Consider the following 18861-nt stretch of genomic DNA (forward strand, 5'->3'; position numbering starts at 1 on the left):
CAGCCGGACTTCAGAACCTCTTTAATCTGTGGACTCCGTCTAGCGATGAGCACCCAGAAAGGAATGAGCAGCAAGAAGAAGACACACACCAACGGGGACAAGTACCACACATCTGGACACACACAAACATTGGAGATTACCCTGATGATACACACCAGACATTATAAATATTTACATATTGTAGATAACATGCTATGATTCATGTAAATCTAGATTTGACCAACTCTAGAGAATGAAACTGCAACAGGATCACATTCTGTAGACGGAAGATGTTTTTAAACAAAACCGAGAGATGATTTTTCTAAGGGGAAAATGCACATCTTTGTATTAAAGTAATATTTTAGTGAATTTCTACTGCCCTCTTCTGGTACATTTTCAACAGTCATTTAGTATGGAAAATTTAGTGGCTTTAATTTTATTTATTGAATGTTTTATAATTCAAACATTTAATATATATATTTAATTGTACATAAAATTAATTATTTTATTAACACTGCTACAATTTTACAATCTTATGATTGTCAGTAATTGAGTCTTTTAATAAATATCAGACTGTTTTGTAACAATAATGCACTGGTTTTAGGTTGTAAACTAGCAGTTATTATTTATTAATACGTTAGTAACCAAATGGCCCCACACCTCTGTACTGGAACAGTGTGCTGCCGACTCCAGCCAACAGAGAAAGAGTGATGAGATCTCCCAGACTGGCCGCTATCGGTGTGGCCACATTATCAGGGTTGATGCCCACTTTTCTGGAGCCAATGATCACACCAATCATCACCAGACCTGGACGTGGAAGAAAGCAGCAATGTTAGATTGTATTGATTTTTAAAGAAGTCTCTTCTGCTCACCAAGCCTGCATTTATTCAATCTGAAGTACAGCAAAAAAGGAAAATAAAGCCTACTTGATACTTTCTCATTTCACACAATAAGGGCTTTAAATAATCTTTTGTGGGTAATTTTACAGCCAAAAAATAAATAAATAGACACATCATGTCTTCAGTGTCACATGATCCTTCATAAATCATTCTAATAGGCTGATTTTATGCTGCTTAATATTTTTGTGGAAACTGTGATACATTCTTTGTTTAGCAGAAAAAAGGAAGTTTTTTTGTCTTTACTGTCACTTTTGATCATTTTAATGCACTCTTCTGAATAAAAATAATTTAAATTTACTTTTTTTTGACTGACCCCAAACATTTACCAAGGATGTGTTAAAGGAACACTCCACTTTTTTTGGAAATAGGCTCATTCTCCAACTCCCCCCCGAGTTAATAAGTTGATTTTTACCGTTTTGAAATCCATTCAGCCGTTCTCCTGTTCTGGCGATATCACTTTTAGCATATCTTAGCATAGATCATTGAATCCTTTTAGACCAATAGCATCACGTTCAAAAATGACCAACGAGTTTCCATATTTGTTGTATTTAAAACTTGACTCTTCTGTAGTTATATCGTGTACTAAGACCGGTGGAAATGCGAAGCTGCGAGTTTCTAGGCTGATAAGATTAGGAACTACACTTCCATCCCGGCGTAATAGTCAGGGAAGTTTGCTGCCGTAATAAGGCTGAAGCAGGAGCAGTAATACCACGCAGCACATGTGCAAATGCTAAACTAGCTGGGAACTCATTTCTGATAATACTCAGCCTGCTTCGGCCATATTACAGCAGCAAACTTCCTTGACTATTACGCCGGAATGGGAGTGTAGTTCCTAATCTTATCAGCCTAGAAACTCGCAGCTTTGCATTTCCACCGGTCTTAGTACACGATATAACTACAGAAGAGTCAAGTTTTAAATACAACAAATATGGAAACTCGTTGGTCATTTTTGAACGTGATGCTATTGGTCTAATAGGATTCAATGATCTATGCTAAGCTATGCTATAAGTGATATCGCCAGAACAGGAGAACGGCTGAATGGATTTCAAAACGGTAAAACTCAACTTATTAACTCGGGGGGAGTTGGAGAATGAGCCTATTTCCAAAAAAAGTGGAGTGTTCCTTTAAATTAATAAAAAGTGATAGCAAAAGCTTATATTGTTAGAAGAGGTTTCTAATTTTGAATAAACGCTGCTCTTTTTAACTTTTTATTAACTAAATAATCCAAAAAAATATTAAAGTTCCAAAAAAAAAAGCCGCACAACTTTTTTCAACACTGATAATAAAAGTAATAAATCAGCATATTAGAATGATTTCTGAAGGAGCACGTTTATTTTATTTCTAAAATATTTTAGAAATACACTATCAGTCAAAATGTTTTTAAAGAAGTCTCTTCTGCTCACCAAGCTTGCACTTATTTGATTCAAAGTACAGCAAAAAAAGGAATATAATGTCTACTTGATATTTTCTCATTAAACAAAATAACGGCTTTAAATAATCCTTTGTGGGTAATTTTACAGCCAAAAAATAAATAAATTGACACATCATGTAATTAATTAGATTAAAAATTTGAATCAACTGACAGCCCTAATTTGAATATTTTTGATTAGTTTTTTTAAAATGTAATTTATTCCTGTGATTTCAAAGCTGAATTTTTTGCATAATTACTCCAGTCACGTGATCCTTCAGAAATCTTTCTAATATTCTGATGTGCTGCTCAAAAAACATTTATTATTATTATGTTGAAAACAGCCAAGTAGAATTTTTTTTTAGGTTTCTTTAATGAATTGGAAGTTCAGAACAGCATTTATCTGAAATAGATGTAAATGTCTTTATCATCACTTTTGATCAATTTAAAGCATCCTTGCTAAATAAAAGTATTAATTTCCATAATTTCTTTCCCAAAAAAACCTGATCTTTGAATCTTTCTATTCATCAAAAATAAATAATAATAATAATAATAATAATAATAATAATAAATGTTTATTGAACAGCAAATCAGCATATTAGAATGATTTCTGAAGGTTCAGGTGACACTGAATACTGGAATAACAAATGCTGAAAAATTTAGCTTTGATCACAGAAATAAATTACTAAATTAACATATTTTAAAATATATTCAAATAGAAAACAGTTAATTTAAATAGTACAAATATTTCAATATTTTACAGTTTTTTGCTGTAGTTTGGATCAACTAAATGCAGGCTTGGTGAGCAGAAGGGACTTCTTTAAAAACATAAAAAATCTTACCAGTTCAAAAATTTTTGACTGGTAGTGTACGTTTTGATTTCATGTTATCCTAAGGTAATAAAGAGTGGTGTACCTAAGGACAGAGCAGCCACAAATGCGGTGGTGACACTGCTAGCACACAGGACAGCCGCCTGGTCCAGCTCTACACCTCCTCTGGACAGAGCGCCAAGACCTACAGCTGCAAGAGCTGCCAGAAAGCCCACCACAGTGGCCTGAACCTGAGGAAGAGAGCAGAGGAGCTCGACAATCACAGCTGCTCATCAGAGCCTAAGATCATATGCCTTCATTCATAATTAAACTGATTAAAAATGTATTTTTATAATGAGTACTCATTGGTATTCAAGACTGAGGACTCCAGCAGAATGAAGTCTCAGAGTAATTGTTCATATTCTTTTACATTTATTTAACGTTTAATGAATGTTTGTTCGGTTAATTCATATTTGTATTGTCTAATTCATTTCCGACAGGAACTAAAGCCGGTTTCCAGTGGATTATGTAAAATATCAATAATATGAAATATGTATGTGTTTCTGATTCACCTGAATAAGAGCGAGATTACAGGTCACCATCAACCACTGCTGTTTGGGGTCGTCCATCTGTCCGGTGTTAGCCTGAGGAATATTAGAAACAAAGGCACAGTGAAGCAGATAACTGCTGGAAGCGTTTTAATTTAATCATGAAACACACTTGATCATCTCAGGGCTATTAATCACTAAGGCTACAGCTTGAGATAGATTATAAATAATATGGACACAGTAGTGCATGTATTATCCATTTAAATAAGTATTTTTACATACAGCAGTAGAGAGACGAGACGCTAGAGTCATCTCCAGGTTTCCCTTGAGCCCGACCAGAGCCGGTACCAGGATGAACACCTCTGTGATCACCTTAAACACATCCCAATGCTGAAAAACATACAGAGATGATATTTAGACATTCTGAAAGAGTTAACAGCAGGTTTCCCATGATACCAACACTGACCTGGAACTGTTAAAACACTATTTTACAAAAAAACACTATTTTACAAAAACTGATTTTTATGGCATTTTAAAACCACAGTATTCTGCACAAACATCCTCCTTATTTAGGATTATTTTATTTCAGTAGTACAGCATTTTTACAATTAGATTATAAGACACTGGGAGAAGGTAATTTTTTTTTAACATTCATTTATTTATTTTATATTTTTTGTAAATAATATCACCACACAAAACATCCTTATAATTTTAAGATTTTAAAAATCTTTTTTTATATATATGGAAAATATATTTAGTCTGAATAATTATACAATTTAAATGCAGCATTTTGTTATAAATATATCATGAGAATCTCAAACTAAACTAAACTGATGAGCTAGAAAAGGCAAAGAAAAGCAAAAACGTAATTCATCCCAAAAAAATTACAAGGGTGAATCTTCTTATATATATATATATATATATATATATATATATATATATATATATATATACAAATAATTGTCAAATGTTGCAATATTAAATTATAATATTGTCAAAATATAATATGAAATTAATGAATGTAGTATTTATTAAGATTAATGTTATTTATGCAAGATTTAAAATAACTGTTAAAAACATATTAAAAAATCTTTCAGTATTATTTTATTACAATAGTGCAGCATTTTTTTTAATTAGATTAATGACACACTGGAGAAAGGAGCATGCCTAATAAAATATTTTTATTTGTTAAATAACATCACCATGCAAAAAAAAAAAAAAAAAAAAAGTAAATAATTTAAATACTTTAATTTGAAAAAATCTTGACATTTTCTATATATATTTTTTCCCCCGATTTGGAATGGCAGCCATTTAATATATACCATGGAATATGCTAGTATTTTGTTATGAATAAAGTATAACAATTTCAAAATATTTAATAAAATGTTTTTTTGAATGCATTTACACACCCATATATATCCCATATATATATATATATATATATATATATATAACAAATAATATCACCATGCAAAAAAATCTTAATTTTAAGATTTGACAAAATCTAAAAAATCTTCTATAGAATGTTTTTTCTATATAAATTTTTTTCCTAAATAATATTAAAAATTAAATGCATTTTTTTTTATTTTTGAATGTCAGCCATTTAATATATACCTTGTTATTTCGTTACAAATATAGCATAAAAATTTGGAACTAAACTAAATTGATAAGCTATTTTTTGAATCCATTCACAGAAGCAATTAATAAAAAAAATGGTGAACCTTCTTAAAAGTGTCATTTAGAATTTTAATCAGAATATATTTTTAATTTTCGATTAACTAGTATTTTTATTGTTTAATTAGTACTAGTATTATGTTATGAATATAGCATAGAATCTCAAACTACACTAAACTGACAAGCTATTTTTTAATGCATTCACTGAGGCAATCCATCCAAAAGAACCCACTCACTGAAATGAATCAGAATTGCCATTACTATTAATTTGAAGTGCAAACCAAAATCAGGGTGAAACTAGAAAACTCACATTTAAAATTGCACCAAAAATTGACACGACATAACCCAAAAGGAACACAACAACACTACTGCAATATTACAACAGTAAACAGTAAAGCATTAATTCTCATTACTGATTTGAGCTGCACTGCATGCCAGGAACTGAAGCTCCACCCCCACATCTATCAATACATACTGTACTTTTCAAGAATTTTAAGATAAACAGATACATTTCACAGAACAGCGCATTGGCTTTCACATACATCGCTGCTAATGTGACCATCACGGTCAATATTTTTAAACTGAGTGACGTCTTAATGCTCAGACCATAAACTGAGATGCTCTCAATCGAATGAAAGAGTACAGATTAATTCAAACTAGGTGTCAGTTACAGCTTTTTTTCCTGATACATCCAGTCAAAACACAGACTAGTCATCAGCAAAGTCATAAATATCATCTCATAACGGGCAAACTGACAAAAGTGTCACAGTGACTCACTGAACATGAATGGCTTCTTGCACTGTGCGAGTGTGCATTTATATTTAGTACGTGTCAGCAAACGAGCTGAGTGCTCCTCTCTTCACAAACCCACTCATGAAGTTAAAAATAGCCATAATGTTTAAATGAACAGATAAGAGACCGGTGCCAGCCAGCCAGTATTTTTACCACAGGCACAGTCCGGGCTGTTTTGAGGGGCTGGTGTCATGTCACAGGCCCATCCTGGGATCTAGCCCACTTCTGCTCTAGAAACAAGCTTTCATTCTTTCGCTCGGTCTATCTCACCCGCCCCCATGAGAATTCAATTAATAGACACAAAACACAGTCCATGCCAGCCACGTCTATCTAGAGGACAGGAACACAAGGAACCGTTACTGGAAGCTAGCATGTGATGGTGAAGTGCGCTGATATCCTATGGGACAACTGTGCAGTGCACAAAAAATAAGTATGCTAACTATCTCCATATTTTGTGTTAGAATGCAATAGCTTTAGAGCTACATAGATTATTTTACAGTTTAAGGGGCCGTTCACATGTAGCGCCTTTTGCGCGCTCAAGTTCGTTATTTCAAATGTAGACGCGCGGTATGCTCGCTCATTAAGGAAGCGATGCGGTGCGACACGCTCGTTTTTTCAGAATGCCGCAAGCGCAACGCAGGTCATGTGACATGAATCAACCAATCAGCTTCATCCTTTCCCTTAATAACACTGAAAGCACTGCCAAGTTAGAGAAACAGCTTATCATAGCTGTACAGGATTAAACATTTTTAAATAAATTAAATAGCAGAGCTACTGCAAGCGATTTTTAATGCTGAAAATCCATTTATCCTTTGCTAAAACTTCCACGTCTTCATTGAGAGTGCGAGTCTTGGTTGCTTAGCAATGGCAAACGCCACGGGAGCGCAAGCTACAGAGCGGTTTGGAAAGAAAGATAAAGCGGCGCGCCTAGCGTTTTCCACACGTTTTTAGGCACGACATGTGAACGGCCCCTAACTTACAGTGCAATAATGGTATACAGTATAAGCAGTGTTATTTTATCCATTTTTTTTATCCATTCACGCAAGCAATTTGAATGTAATTCATGACATTTTAATTTTAGTTAAAAAAAATAGAATACAAATTATCTATGATTAAAATATTTGATAATTTAAAAAAAATTAATAATAATAAATAATTCTAATAAATAATTTAATTTTTTTTAATTATTTTCTTTTTTTGTTATCAAGCTGCTGTTGCAGTCATGTCATTAAAGCATTATGCCTTAAAGCCAATGCCTCATTCATTTAAAGTAGGGCTTGACCGTTTATTAGCCTGACTGATTATCGGTGCCGATATTAAGCATTTTTATGGTTATCGGTATCAGTCATTTTCAAAACCAATTTGGCGATAAAATAATTTAAAGGAATTAAAGAAAGTTTTTGTCAGAACCCTTGTTATTCTTAATTTTGACATTAACCCTCAGTTTCACAGACAAGGCTTAAGCCTAGTCTAAGACTAAAATGTCTGAGATGTTTTTTTAAACTGAAAGAAACTTGCACTTGCACTTAAATTATATCAGTTGCTTTGTTATGTCTCAAGATGCACACCAGTAATGTTTTTTTTCTAAGCACGTTTATAAAAATTACTTAAGTGTCCTAATTGAACTATGGCCTAATCCTAGTTTAGTCTAAGCCCTGTATGTGAAATCGGGTCTAAATCTTTTTTTTTTTTTTTACACCAGACATATATATTAGTTCAAAACACTGGTTATCGTTCCACTTGATCTGTAATAATCGGTGCCGATATTAAGCATTTTTATGGTTATTGGTATGGGCCATTTCCAAGACCGATTTGCCAATAAAATTATTTAAAAGCATTTAAAGAAAGTTTTTGTCAGAACCCTTGTTATTCCTAATTTTGACATTAATTTTTTATTCTTACACCAGACATATATATTTGTTCAAAATATCGGTTATCGGTCTACTTGATCTGTAATAATCAGCATTGGCCCTGAAAAACATATTGGTCGACCCCTAATTCAAAGACATGCCTTACAGTAGTTTTAGTCTTAACCTAGCTTGTCTTTAAAATTCATTACCGAAATACTTCAACATTTACCACTAACAATATAAACCTACAAAAATGCCAATATCCTTTAATTATCCTTTAATTAATTTATTAAAATACTTTTTTGTTATCAAGCTACCCTTTCTGTCATGTTATTAAAGCATCAAAGTAGGGGTCAACTGATTTTCGGCCTGGCTGAGTATTGGTGCCGATATTAAGCATTTTATGGCCTATATTATGATTTTAATGATTTTAATATTGGTCACTTTAAAAACCGATTTGCGGATAAAATGATTTAAAAGCATTTAAAGAAAGTTTTGTCAAAGCTATTATTATTCTTAAATTTTCACTTTTTTACATCAGACATATAGATCGGTTCAAAATATTGGTTATCCGTCTACTTGATCTGTAATAATTGGTATCGGCATCGGCCCTGAAAAACATATATCGGTCGACCCCTAATTCCTAGGCATGCATCACAGTGATTTTACCCAGGTTAGGATAGTTTTAGTCTTAACCTGTCTTATGTCTTTAACATTCAATACCAAAATACTTCAACATTTACCACTAACAAAATAAACTTAAACAAATGCCAATATCATGTTTGAGTATCACGATATCACAATTTTAAGATTTTAAAAATCATAATTTTTAAAAAACAAAATATTTTCTAAATAGAATTTGTTTTGATTATTTGTAAATTGTAATTGATTAATTGTAAATTGCAATACACTTTTTTAATAATTATACAGATACATTTATGAAATAATTTAATTTATGATTTTTTTTTGTTTTGTTATCAAGCTGCTTGTTGCTGTCATGTTATTAAAGCATTAATTTATTCAAAGTCATGCATTACAGTGATTTTACCTAGGTTAGGTTAGTTTTAACCTGGCTTACGTCTTGAACATTCAATACCGAAATACTTCAACATTTACCACTAACAAAAAAAAAGCCAATATCGTGTTTATAGACATGTATATCACAATATTCCTGAAGTAACATGATGGTGTATGAATATGGTAGTATCATGCCCTTACTAAAATACTGCAGTGCTCCCATTGTATTTACAGTACATAGTACTCCAAGGTACTTTAATGAAAATCACGGCACTACGGAAAACACTACTATTTACTAATACTACAATACTACACAATACTAATTAGAAAACATCGTTATTTACAGTTTTAATAACACACACAAGCAAGAAATACACCAAATCTAGATTAAATTGCTCATACTTGGACAATGTCCATGATGATACCGGCCGCCACCATCCCCAGCCCGCCCAGCAGATACGGCAGTAGGACCTGCGTGGCGATGACGTACGAGCTCTCCGGCAAGAAGCCATTAGCAGAACGAGTGAGCTTACAGGTGAAACCTCTGAGTTTCTTCCCCTGATATAAGAGCTCCAGCTCTAACTGAGTGACCACCATCTCTGTTACCCCATTCCCCAACGATGAGGGCCACGACTGAGTTCAACAAGCTTTTAACACTCTCCTAAATCACCGAAAGTTCCTTTCATAATGTCTTGAAACTACAAAAGAAGCTCAAGACAAACAAGTTGGGAAGAAGAAAAATAATATGCTGACTTAGAAAAACAGAATGTTCTCAAGATTAAACGATGCAATTTAGTATCTTCAGATTGTCCCACGACAGCAAAGGCCCGAAAAGTTGGCTGATACACACGGTATATATCTCAGTTCTTCTTGAAGATGTCATCTGTTCATCTATCAATGCCACATGGGTTTTCAAAAACCTCCACATTCAAAAAAGTCTCAGCTGAGCATCTCTGAGTTGGTTCTCTGAACTCCAAAATCCAATTTTAAAAACTTCTTGAGTCTTGTCTTATGCCTGAAGGATGGCTGTCTCTTGAGGACTGCTACAGTGATTCCCAAGCTGCCTCTTTTGTCGCTCGCAGGTCACTGGAACGTCCACGTACACGAGCACTATGTTCTCCAGAGCGCGTCTTCTCTCCGCCACAGGAGTCGTGACTCACATGACAAAGAGTCCTGTCCGTATCAGCGTCGATTTAAACACCTCTCTGTCACCAGGCCTGGTCTAACAGGTCCAGAATGTGACAGAAACACATGTTGAGGCTTTATTTCCACTCGTTCCTGTGGGCAGTCCTCTTCGCCCCCTCCTCACTAGTGCATCAGGCCCTCGAACAGTCAGTCATCTAACCCTTATTACTTCCTATCAGCCGTTTCATCTGCTCAGAGTCCTGCGTCTGTCCCCCTGTCCTGCTCTCTGCTAATGTCTCCTCTGACGTAGTACTGAACCTGTCTTATCAGCTGTGAATGGGCTGGCAGACGGACAAGAAGGGAGAAAGAGGAGAGGAAAAGATAGATCGAGATAGAACAAGTGTGTGTACGAGAGACAAAGAGACAGATTGAGAACCCATGGGGTTGTAAAAGCAGCGTTGTTCGATTACTCACCACTCTACCGCTTGCCAGTGCGTAGAGGACGCGTTGGAAAGAGGGGCATGATTCAGCTAAAAAAAAGAAAAAAAAAAAAAAAGAAAAAAGAAAAAACCTGTCCGGTCGTGAGCACAGCACAGCGTCGCAGCAAATCCAGACCCACATCACCAACACACACCTCTGATCTCATTCATTAAACATCATCAGGACACAACATCTCTTAAGAATAATAAATGACAACCGGTTCTATAACAACAAATTTTTGGACCGGTTATAATATTTGAAGCAATAGTTTTTTTTTAGTTTTTTGTTTGCCTGTTTCCGCCATGGTAATTGCAACTTTTTATCTCATAATTCAGACTTTCTTAATCAGAACTGTGAGTTCGCAGCATACAATTCTGACTTTATTTCTCAAATATTCAAGCGTATATCTAGCAACTATGTATTAACATCTCAAAATTAAAAAAAATTTCCTAGCACTTCCGAGTTTACATCTTGTAATTCTGACTTTATTTCTTGCAATTTAGTTTACATCTTGCAATTCAGATTTATTTTCTTACAATTTTAGGTCTATATCTTGCAACTATGAACTAACATCCCACAGCTCTGACTTTTCTCCAGCAATTCCAAGTTTACATCTTGCAATTTTGACTTTATTTTGCACAATTCTAAGTTTATATCTTGCAATTATTAATTACATCTCACAATTATGACTTTATTTCTCACAATTTAAAGTTTACATCTCACAATTTTGATTTTATTTTTTTAAATAGTTATATCTTGCAGTTATTAATTACAACTCAATTCTGACTTTTTTCTAGTAATTCAAAGTTTACATCTTGCAATCCTGACTTTATTTCTCACAATTTTAATTTTATATCTTGCAATTATGAATGAATATCATATTCAAAAAAGTTTTAGCAATTCTGACTTTATTTCTCACAATTTAAAGCTCACATCTCACAACTTCTCACAATTCAGAGTTCACATTTTACAATTCTGATTTTTTTTTACAATTCTGAGTTTATATCTCACAATTTTTAATCAAAATCTTTGAATTCTGAACTTTTCCTAGCAATTCTAAGTTTACTTGTAATTCTTGTAACTCTGACTTTATTTCTCACAATTTTGAGTTTATATTTTGCAATGACGAATTAACATCTTACAATTCTGAATTCTTTTCTAGAAAGTCCTAGCTCACATTTTGAAATTTTGACTTTATTTTGCACAATTTTAAGTTTATATTTTGCCATTTAAATTACATCTCACAATTCAGATTTTCGTTCCGCAATTCTGAATTTACATCATCCAATTCTGACTTTATTTCTCGCAGTTTAGAGTTAACATCTCACAATTTAATTGTATTTTTCCCAACTCTATATCGTGCAATTATGAATTAACATTGCACAATTCTGACTTTATTTCTCGCAATTTAAAGTTCACATTTTACAATTCTGATTTTATTTTCACAATTCTTCTGAGTTTATATTTCGCAATTTTTTAAATCAAAACCTAGCAATTATAACTTTTTTCGAGCAATTCCAAATAACAATTTAGAGTTTACATCTCACAATTCTGATTATTATTATTTTTTACAATTCTGAGTTTATATTTCACAATTTTTAATCAAAATCTAGCAATTCTGTTTTTTTTTCTAGCAATTCTGACTTTGTTTGTCAAATTTTTAGTTTATATCTCGCAATTCTTAATACTTTTTCCAGTAATTCTGGGTTTATATGTAGATTTTTTTAATGACTTTGCTTGGAATTCCAATCTTGCAATTCTGACTGATTTTCTCTAAGATCTGAGTTTATATCTCTTGGTGGATGAAAGGATCTATCTGTATCACAAAAAATAAAGTATCAAAAGACAAAAATTATCAAGATGCATTTTGTTCAATAAATGTTTTAGCACAGCTAAAAGAAGGGACACGAGTCACCACTTTTATGGTACACTGATAATGTTGTCCTACTGTTCATGTTTATTTTGTCCATCATTGGAGCTGTCTTAAAAACCTATTCAAAATCCATTAATTCATAGCATGGTCATTTTGTTAAACTTGCCAATTTGTGTTCCACAAAACATACAGGTTAGTAATGACTTCAAAATGACATCAGTTTTGGGTGAACTACAGCTTTAATGCTTCATGATTGGAGTGTTTTTCCGGTCTCTCGCCTTGCAAGTGAATTTTAATCATCACATTAATTTCCCTCACACTCTGCTTCCTGTAAGTGAGGACCATAAATATCAGCACTTGACATGCTGGATAATTAAAGTAGGCACATTTGCTGCTATAGCGTCAACCTTAAACTGTTTGAAAGTCATGCCAGGTTATGTGTTGGGTAAAGTTGCAAAAAGTTCTTCAAAAATCTCTTACCTGCACACTGTCCAGCACCATGCCTGCCATCACCATCCCCATCCCAGCCAGCAGGTAGGGGAACAGCACCTGCAGGCAGATAGAAATGGCCGACTCATCTTCTATCTTAGCCTGGGCTGTTTTGGTCTTCTCCTCCACAGGCTTTTTAGGTGGTATGGTGGGAGGGGGTAACTGCAGGTCATTCTGGCCATCTAGACTGCTAGTCCGATCCAAACCACCCTTCCCCTTCCCCTTTTTGGACTTCTTGCGACCACCTCCTTTTCTCTGCCGAACTTCGTCCCCTGCCATGGTGGAGTCTCCGGTCCGCTCCCTCTGAGCAACAGAAAGTCAATTAAAGACAGCTTTACAACACTGATGGAGGTACAGCCAAAAAAAAAAAAAAAAAAAAAAGTTTAATTTATGCTGAAATGTAAGGTTAGGGTTCATAAGTCTAAGACCAGATGTTTTTTTGTTTTTTTTTTGCTTTTGTTTTCTCATATTACAAATATTGTTTTTTCATAATATTAAATAAAATATGTTGCTACAATTTCATTTTACATAATTGGTATCAAATAAATTAATATCTTAATGTTAAAAAGCAGTACTTGCACATTCAGGTTTGCTTTGTTTTACATTTGTGACTCTGGACCACAAAACCAGTCTTAAGTTGCACAGGTATATTTGTAGCAATAGCCAAAAATACACCGAATGAGTCAAAATTATTTATTTTTCTTTTATTGCAAAAATCATTAGGATATTAAGTAAAGATTATGTTCCATGAAGATATTTTGTGAATTTCCTACAGTAAATATATAAAAACTTAATTTTTGGTTAGTAATATGCATTGCTAAGTAGTTTATTTGGACAACCTTAAAGGCAAATGTTTTTTTTTTTTTTTTTTTTTTTTTTGCACCCCCTGGTTCCAGATTTTCAAATAGCTGTATCTCAGTAAAATATTGTCCTATCCTAACAAACCATACATCAATGGAAAGCTTATTTATTCAAATTTACCTTTATGACTGGTTTTGTAGTGCAGGGTCACATTTTTCAAAATCCAACTATTTCCTATTTATTTACCAAGATTACTGGGGTTTTTTTTTTTCATTCCAAATATTTACCAAGATTATTATTATATACTAGTATGTATTAGTTTTAGTATTCACAAACACTAAAACAAACTAAAAGCCATTAAAAACACATAAACACACTCTAAATAACCATTAACTAAAATATATATATTTTTTAATCTTGTTTCTCAATAACATTTCTCATTGTAATTTAGTTTAATCTAGTTTATTTTTATTTAGTTGAAACTGAAACAAAAAAACTCAAAAAACTGACTTAAAACATTAATAATATCATAAACCATAATATCACTTTAATAATGCTAAAACAACATAGTTTATTGCATATTTGTGACCCTGGACCACTTAAGTCTTAAGTAGCATGGGTATGTTTGCAGTAATAGCCAAAAATACATTATATGGGTCAAAATTATCGATTTTTCTTTTTTGCCAAAATCATAAATAAGGATCATGTTCCATGAAGATATTTTGTAAATTTCCTACTGTAAAAAAATCAAAACTTAATTTTTGATTAGTAATATGCATTGCTTTGGACAACTTTAAAGTGGATTTTCTCAATATTTAGATTTTTAAATAGCGACAAATATTGTCATATCCTAACAAATGATACATCAATGCAAAGCTTATTTATTCAACTTTGAGATTATGTATAAATCTCTGAACATTATGACTGGTTTTGTGGTTCAGGATCACATTTAATTTACATTCCAATTTTAGGCTTTGACTGTGGCAGCAGTCTTTTGAACCCCAATGTACAAATACAGTACACATTAATTGTGTTTTGGAACATGAAGCATGTGTAAACATTGAAGCTGCACAAGTGTTACAGCATCACTTTTAATGTTTTCATGCATGCTAATCAGTAAACATACATTTGCATCAGTACTTTCGAAGTCAGCTCTTTTAAGCTCCTTGTAAACAGATCTTTTTACAAATCTAATGATCTAAAATGTATCAGCAGTTGAAAGGTTTCACTTTCATCTCTGATCACACCGATTATATTTCATGTTTTGGTCCATAAGCACTGATGACACGTTGCCATAGCAATATCAAGTCGTACATTCCCATAGATATCACTGACAAATCTCACAGCAACCGTTCCTCCAGCAAATAAATGTATGTCACACGTTTGTGCGTCGAAACTGAATGTTACTGATGAGAAGGACAGATGCGGTAAACAATGATGGGTTACACACGGATCATGATGGCTTGTGCTCCACATCAGCAATAGAAAGTCACGTAAAGAACAGCCTACCGTCTCAAATTAGCCCTTCTTTTGTGTTTACATTCATCACATTATATGTAACTTCGCTATCGACAACGATATTAATCCCTGCAACGCTAAAGCGCGTTGAATCACTACTCGAAATGTTTAACTTCCTAGATAGGAAACGAATTCACCAATAGTACTACGGAGAAAGCTTGGCTCATGAATATTTATTAGTGACGTGAGTGGACGCGCCTGGTAGGTTACGAATCGACTTCATTAATATTCATGAGCGGTAATTCGACAGACGACGAACTAGGAGGTATCAGACTATACTATAGTACTTTTGAAAACAACAAACTGGAACAGCCTGCTGTTTTAAAACCCTAACATGTTAAGTACTATCGACTAACGTTAAGGTTTTAATGTTTACAATCTGGTTTCAGGTGCTTTTTCACTAATTGAACTTCTATTTTACTATTTTAAAGCAGTTTAATCTACATATGCGTGCTCCTCTAGTCGGTAGAAAGTGGTTTGGATTTTTGTTCACTGACTAGAATGTTTTAACGTCGTTTACTACAAAGGTTTAATCATATTTTATTCAATAATTTGAGTGATATTTTCTGTGGATTACATAGTTACGCCAGCAGGTGGCGAATCATTTAACCGGTTTAACCGATTCGTTCAAAGCATACACTGTAAAAAAAGAAAAAAGCTGTTCAAAGCCATGATGACACCGGTTTAAGGAGCAGCATAAAAGTATTTTTAGTTTTAATAATAATAAAAAAAATTAGTTTTAATAATGCTCTTGCAGATTTAATTAATGTATTAGTCAACATCAGACACAAACACTATCAGTCAAAAGTGACAAAAAATCATGTTTTTTTAAAAAGAATTCTCTTCTGCTCACTAAGCCTGCATTTATTTGATCCAAAGCACATCAAAAAGAGTAAAAAATGCAATATTTTTTCTATATAAAATAACTGTTTTCTATTTAAATATTTAAAAAAATATAATTTATTCCTGTGATTTCAAAGCTGAATTTTTAGCATCCTTACTCCAGTCACATGATCCTTCAAAAAAATCATTCTAATATTGTAAAACTCATTTGTTGTTATTATGTTGAAAACAGCTGAGCATATTTTTTTTTTCAGGTTTCTTTGATGAATAAAATTAGAACAGCATTTATCTGAAATAGAAATCTTTTGTAACATTATAAATGTTTTTATCATCATTTTGATCAATTTACAGCATCCTTGCTAAATAAAAGTATTAATTTCTATCATTTTAAAAAATACTGATTCAAAGCTCGAATGGAATAGTGTATAATGTTACAAAAGCTTTTTATTTCAGATAAATGCTGATCTTTGGATATTTCTATTATAAAAGAATCCTGAAAAAAATGTCCTCAACTGTTTTAAATATTGATGATAATAATTTTAAAAAATCTTGAACAGCAAATAAGCATATTAGAATGATTTCTGAAGGATCATGTGACACTGAAGACTGGCGTAATGATGCTGAAAAGTCAGCTTTGATCACAGGAATAAATGACATTTTAAAATATATTTTTAAAAAAAGCAGTTATTTTAAATAGTAAAAATATTTCATTTTTTGCTGTACTTTGCATCAAATAAATGCAGGCTTTATGAGCAGAAGAGACTTCTTTAAAAAACATTAAAAATCATACTGTTAAAAAAATTTTGACAAGTAGTGTAGTGTATAAATTCATAATTCTGGACATTTGTAAACGACTCTGACACGTATTGGAAAGAGAACTTACTGTTCAGTTGGTCACAAAATCATTCATTCAGTTTGGCTGAATTGAGAAGTGAATATTACTATGCTTATTGTTTATAAATAATATATATAAACAGTAAGGGTTGTATAACATTCAACCTTGATTCACAAACGAGAGGCTTTTTTAACTGGCAAGGAAGTTAGTCACATGCTTCAAAAGGAAGTGACTTTAGTGAACGAAAAGCATAAATGAATCATTCAAACCAGGTGATTCATTCATTCAGCACCTGATCCAAACCCAAATCTAATTTAAATTAGGCAAAGTTATAAGTCATACATTTTGTTTTAATCTTGTTATACATACAATTGTTTTATTTAGTGCATAAAACAACCTTGTAGCGATAATTATTCTATTTAATTTGAATGCAACCCCATTTTAAGGGATGAGAGGTTAAACATGCTGTCTACTTCTAAAAGTATATAATAACATGACTGCTCTACCTTGCATTTGTCCACATTGCAGTTGTCCACGCATGCATCTAACTTCCAAAGGTCATGAGAAGTTGCACACGAGGCAGACAACTTGTAATTGAATGTATGAACGGTCCATTTTATGGGAAGCTGATAACACAAATCAATCTCAAATCCACCTACGGTGTAAGTACAACATCGATTTGTCCATGCAAATCTAACACATAAACATCTTACCTATCACAATGTCGCAAAAGCGAAGGAAAGTCGTAAGTGACCAGCATAAATCTTAAAGGGCACCGAGAATAACAACGTGAAGTCGGATTGGAGGAGTCACAGATGGGGGGGCCTCGGAGAGTGTCTTAAATTTCATCCTGTTGGCAGTTCAGAACAACCCCCTCCTGTCTGACCTCATCTGCCACTGAGAAGATGGTGTTGACAGGGAAACCCACCGCTCCTCTCCCTTCAAAGAGTCAGTTACCCGCTTTCCATACACGTATCACAGTCAATCAAATTTGAAATGCCAGTGTTTGCATTTACAGGTTTTGCAAAAAAGCTTTTAGACCTCATTTGGTGGCTTTAAAGCACAGCATATGACGTTTAGTAAGTCACTTTACACTTAGTTTACACTGCGGTACTTCTGTCAAAGGGCTATTACATAACCACATTTGCTAATTTTAGGTTTTTTGTTTATAGATTTCATAACAGTATTATGTAATGTCATTCTCATTTGAACTGTTGTCACTAAATTTTGTTATTTGTTTATTTTTTTTTATTTTTTGTAGGAACAAGAGAAAGAAGCCAGACTGTAACAGAATCAAAATCGACCTAAACTGTGTTCAGATGGCAAAATAGCAAGTAAAACAGTATTGTAAATGTTTCAAAACATAGTATGCAACATATTTGTCACATGACTTACATTACATGAGTTAGACAATATCTTCTGGGAAGTAAAACGGGTACTTTTCAATTTTATTTTATAGACCTTTTTCCTGAGTAAACGATGAGCGCCGCCATTACGAATTCTAATGGCAGATTGAATGCTTTTCTGTTCCGGTTTCCATAGGAACCCATTCAAATAGCGTCCATCTGTTTTTAATGTAACTAACGTCCGCTGCTTCGTGTCATCTACACAATAATGACACACTCATTAAAGTGAGGCACTGACAAATGACGGTCATTGCGACATTGCCAAGTGATGGCGCTATGGAGCCATGTGCTTTTTAAAAACATTTTAATAGGTTTAACATTAGTTTATTAGCTCGGAATATACCCTAATTTGACTAGAAACAATGCAGACCGGAAATGCAAAGCATTCTTTCAGTTAAGAGTCGGACTTACTTCCGTGTTCAGGAAAAACGTCTATATATTAAAAAAAAATAGCTATTCTTTATATTTGTATACTTGTATATAAATAATGTGCCAAAAAGAAAGGGTAAAAATGA

At 33.1% G+C, this 18861-nt stretch overlaps 1 protein-coding gene across 1 annotated transcript in view; it reads right to left on the minus strand.

Moving 5' to 3' along the window:
* Positions 1–17561, minus strand: part of LOC141290602 (solute carrier family 41 member 1-like) — a 39633-nt gene extending 22072 nt beyond the window's left edge. Inside the window, exons 1-7 of the mRNA XM_073822716.1 lie at positions 17447–17561; positions 12935–13246; positions 3926–4033; positions 3668–3739; positions 3202–3346; positions 640–786; positions 5–112 (exon numbers count right to left, since the gene is read on the minus strand). Of these exons, the coding sequence (XP_073678817.1) occupies positions 5–112; positions 640–786; positions 3202–3346; positions 3668–3739; positions 3926–4033; positions 12935–13222 (868 nt within the window). The 5' untranslated portion in view covers positions 13223–13246; positions 17447–17561. The remainder of the gene's footprint in view (positions 1–4; positions 113–639; positions 787–3201; positions 3347–3667; positions 3740–3925; positions 4034–12934; positions 13247–17446) is intronic.
* Positions 17562–18861: the final 1300 nt, after the last annotated feature.

The sequence above is a fragment of the Garra rufa genome, chromosome 18 (genome assembly GCF_049309525.1).
Source record: "Garra rufa chromosome 18, GarRuf1.0, whole genome shotgun sequence".
NCBI lineage: Eukaryota > Metazoa > Chordata > Actinopteri > Cypriniformes > Cyprinidae > Garra > Garra rufa.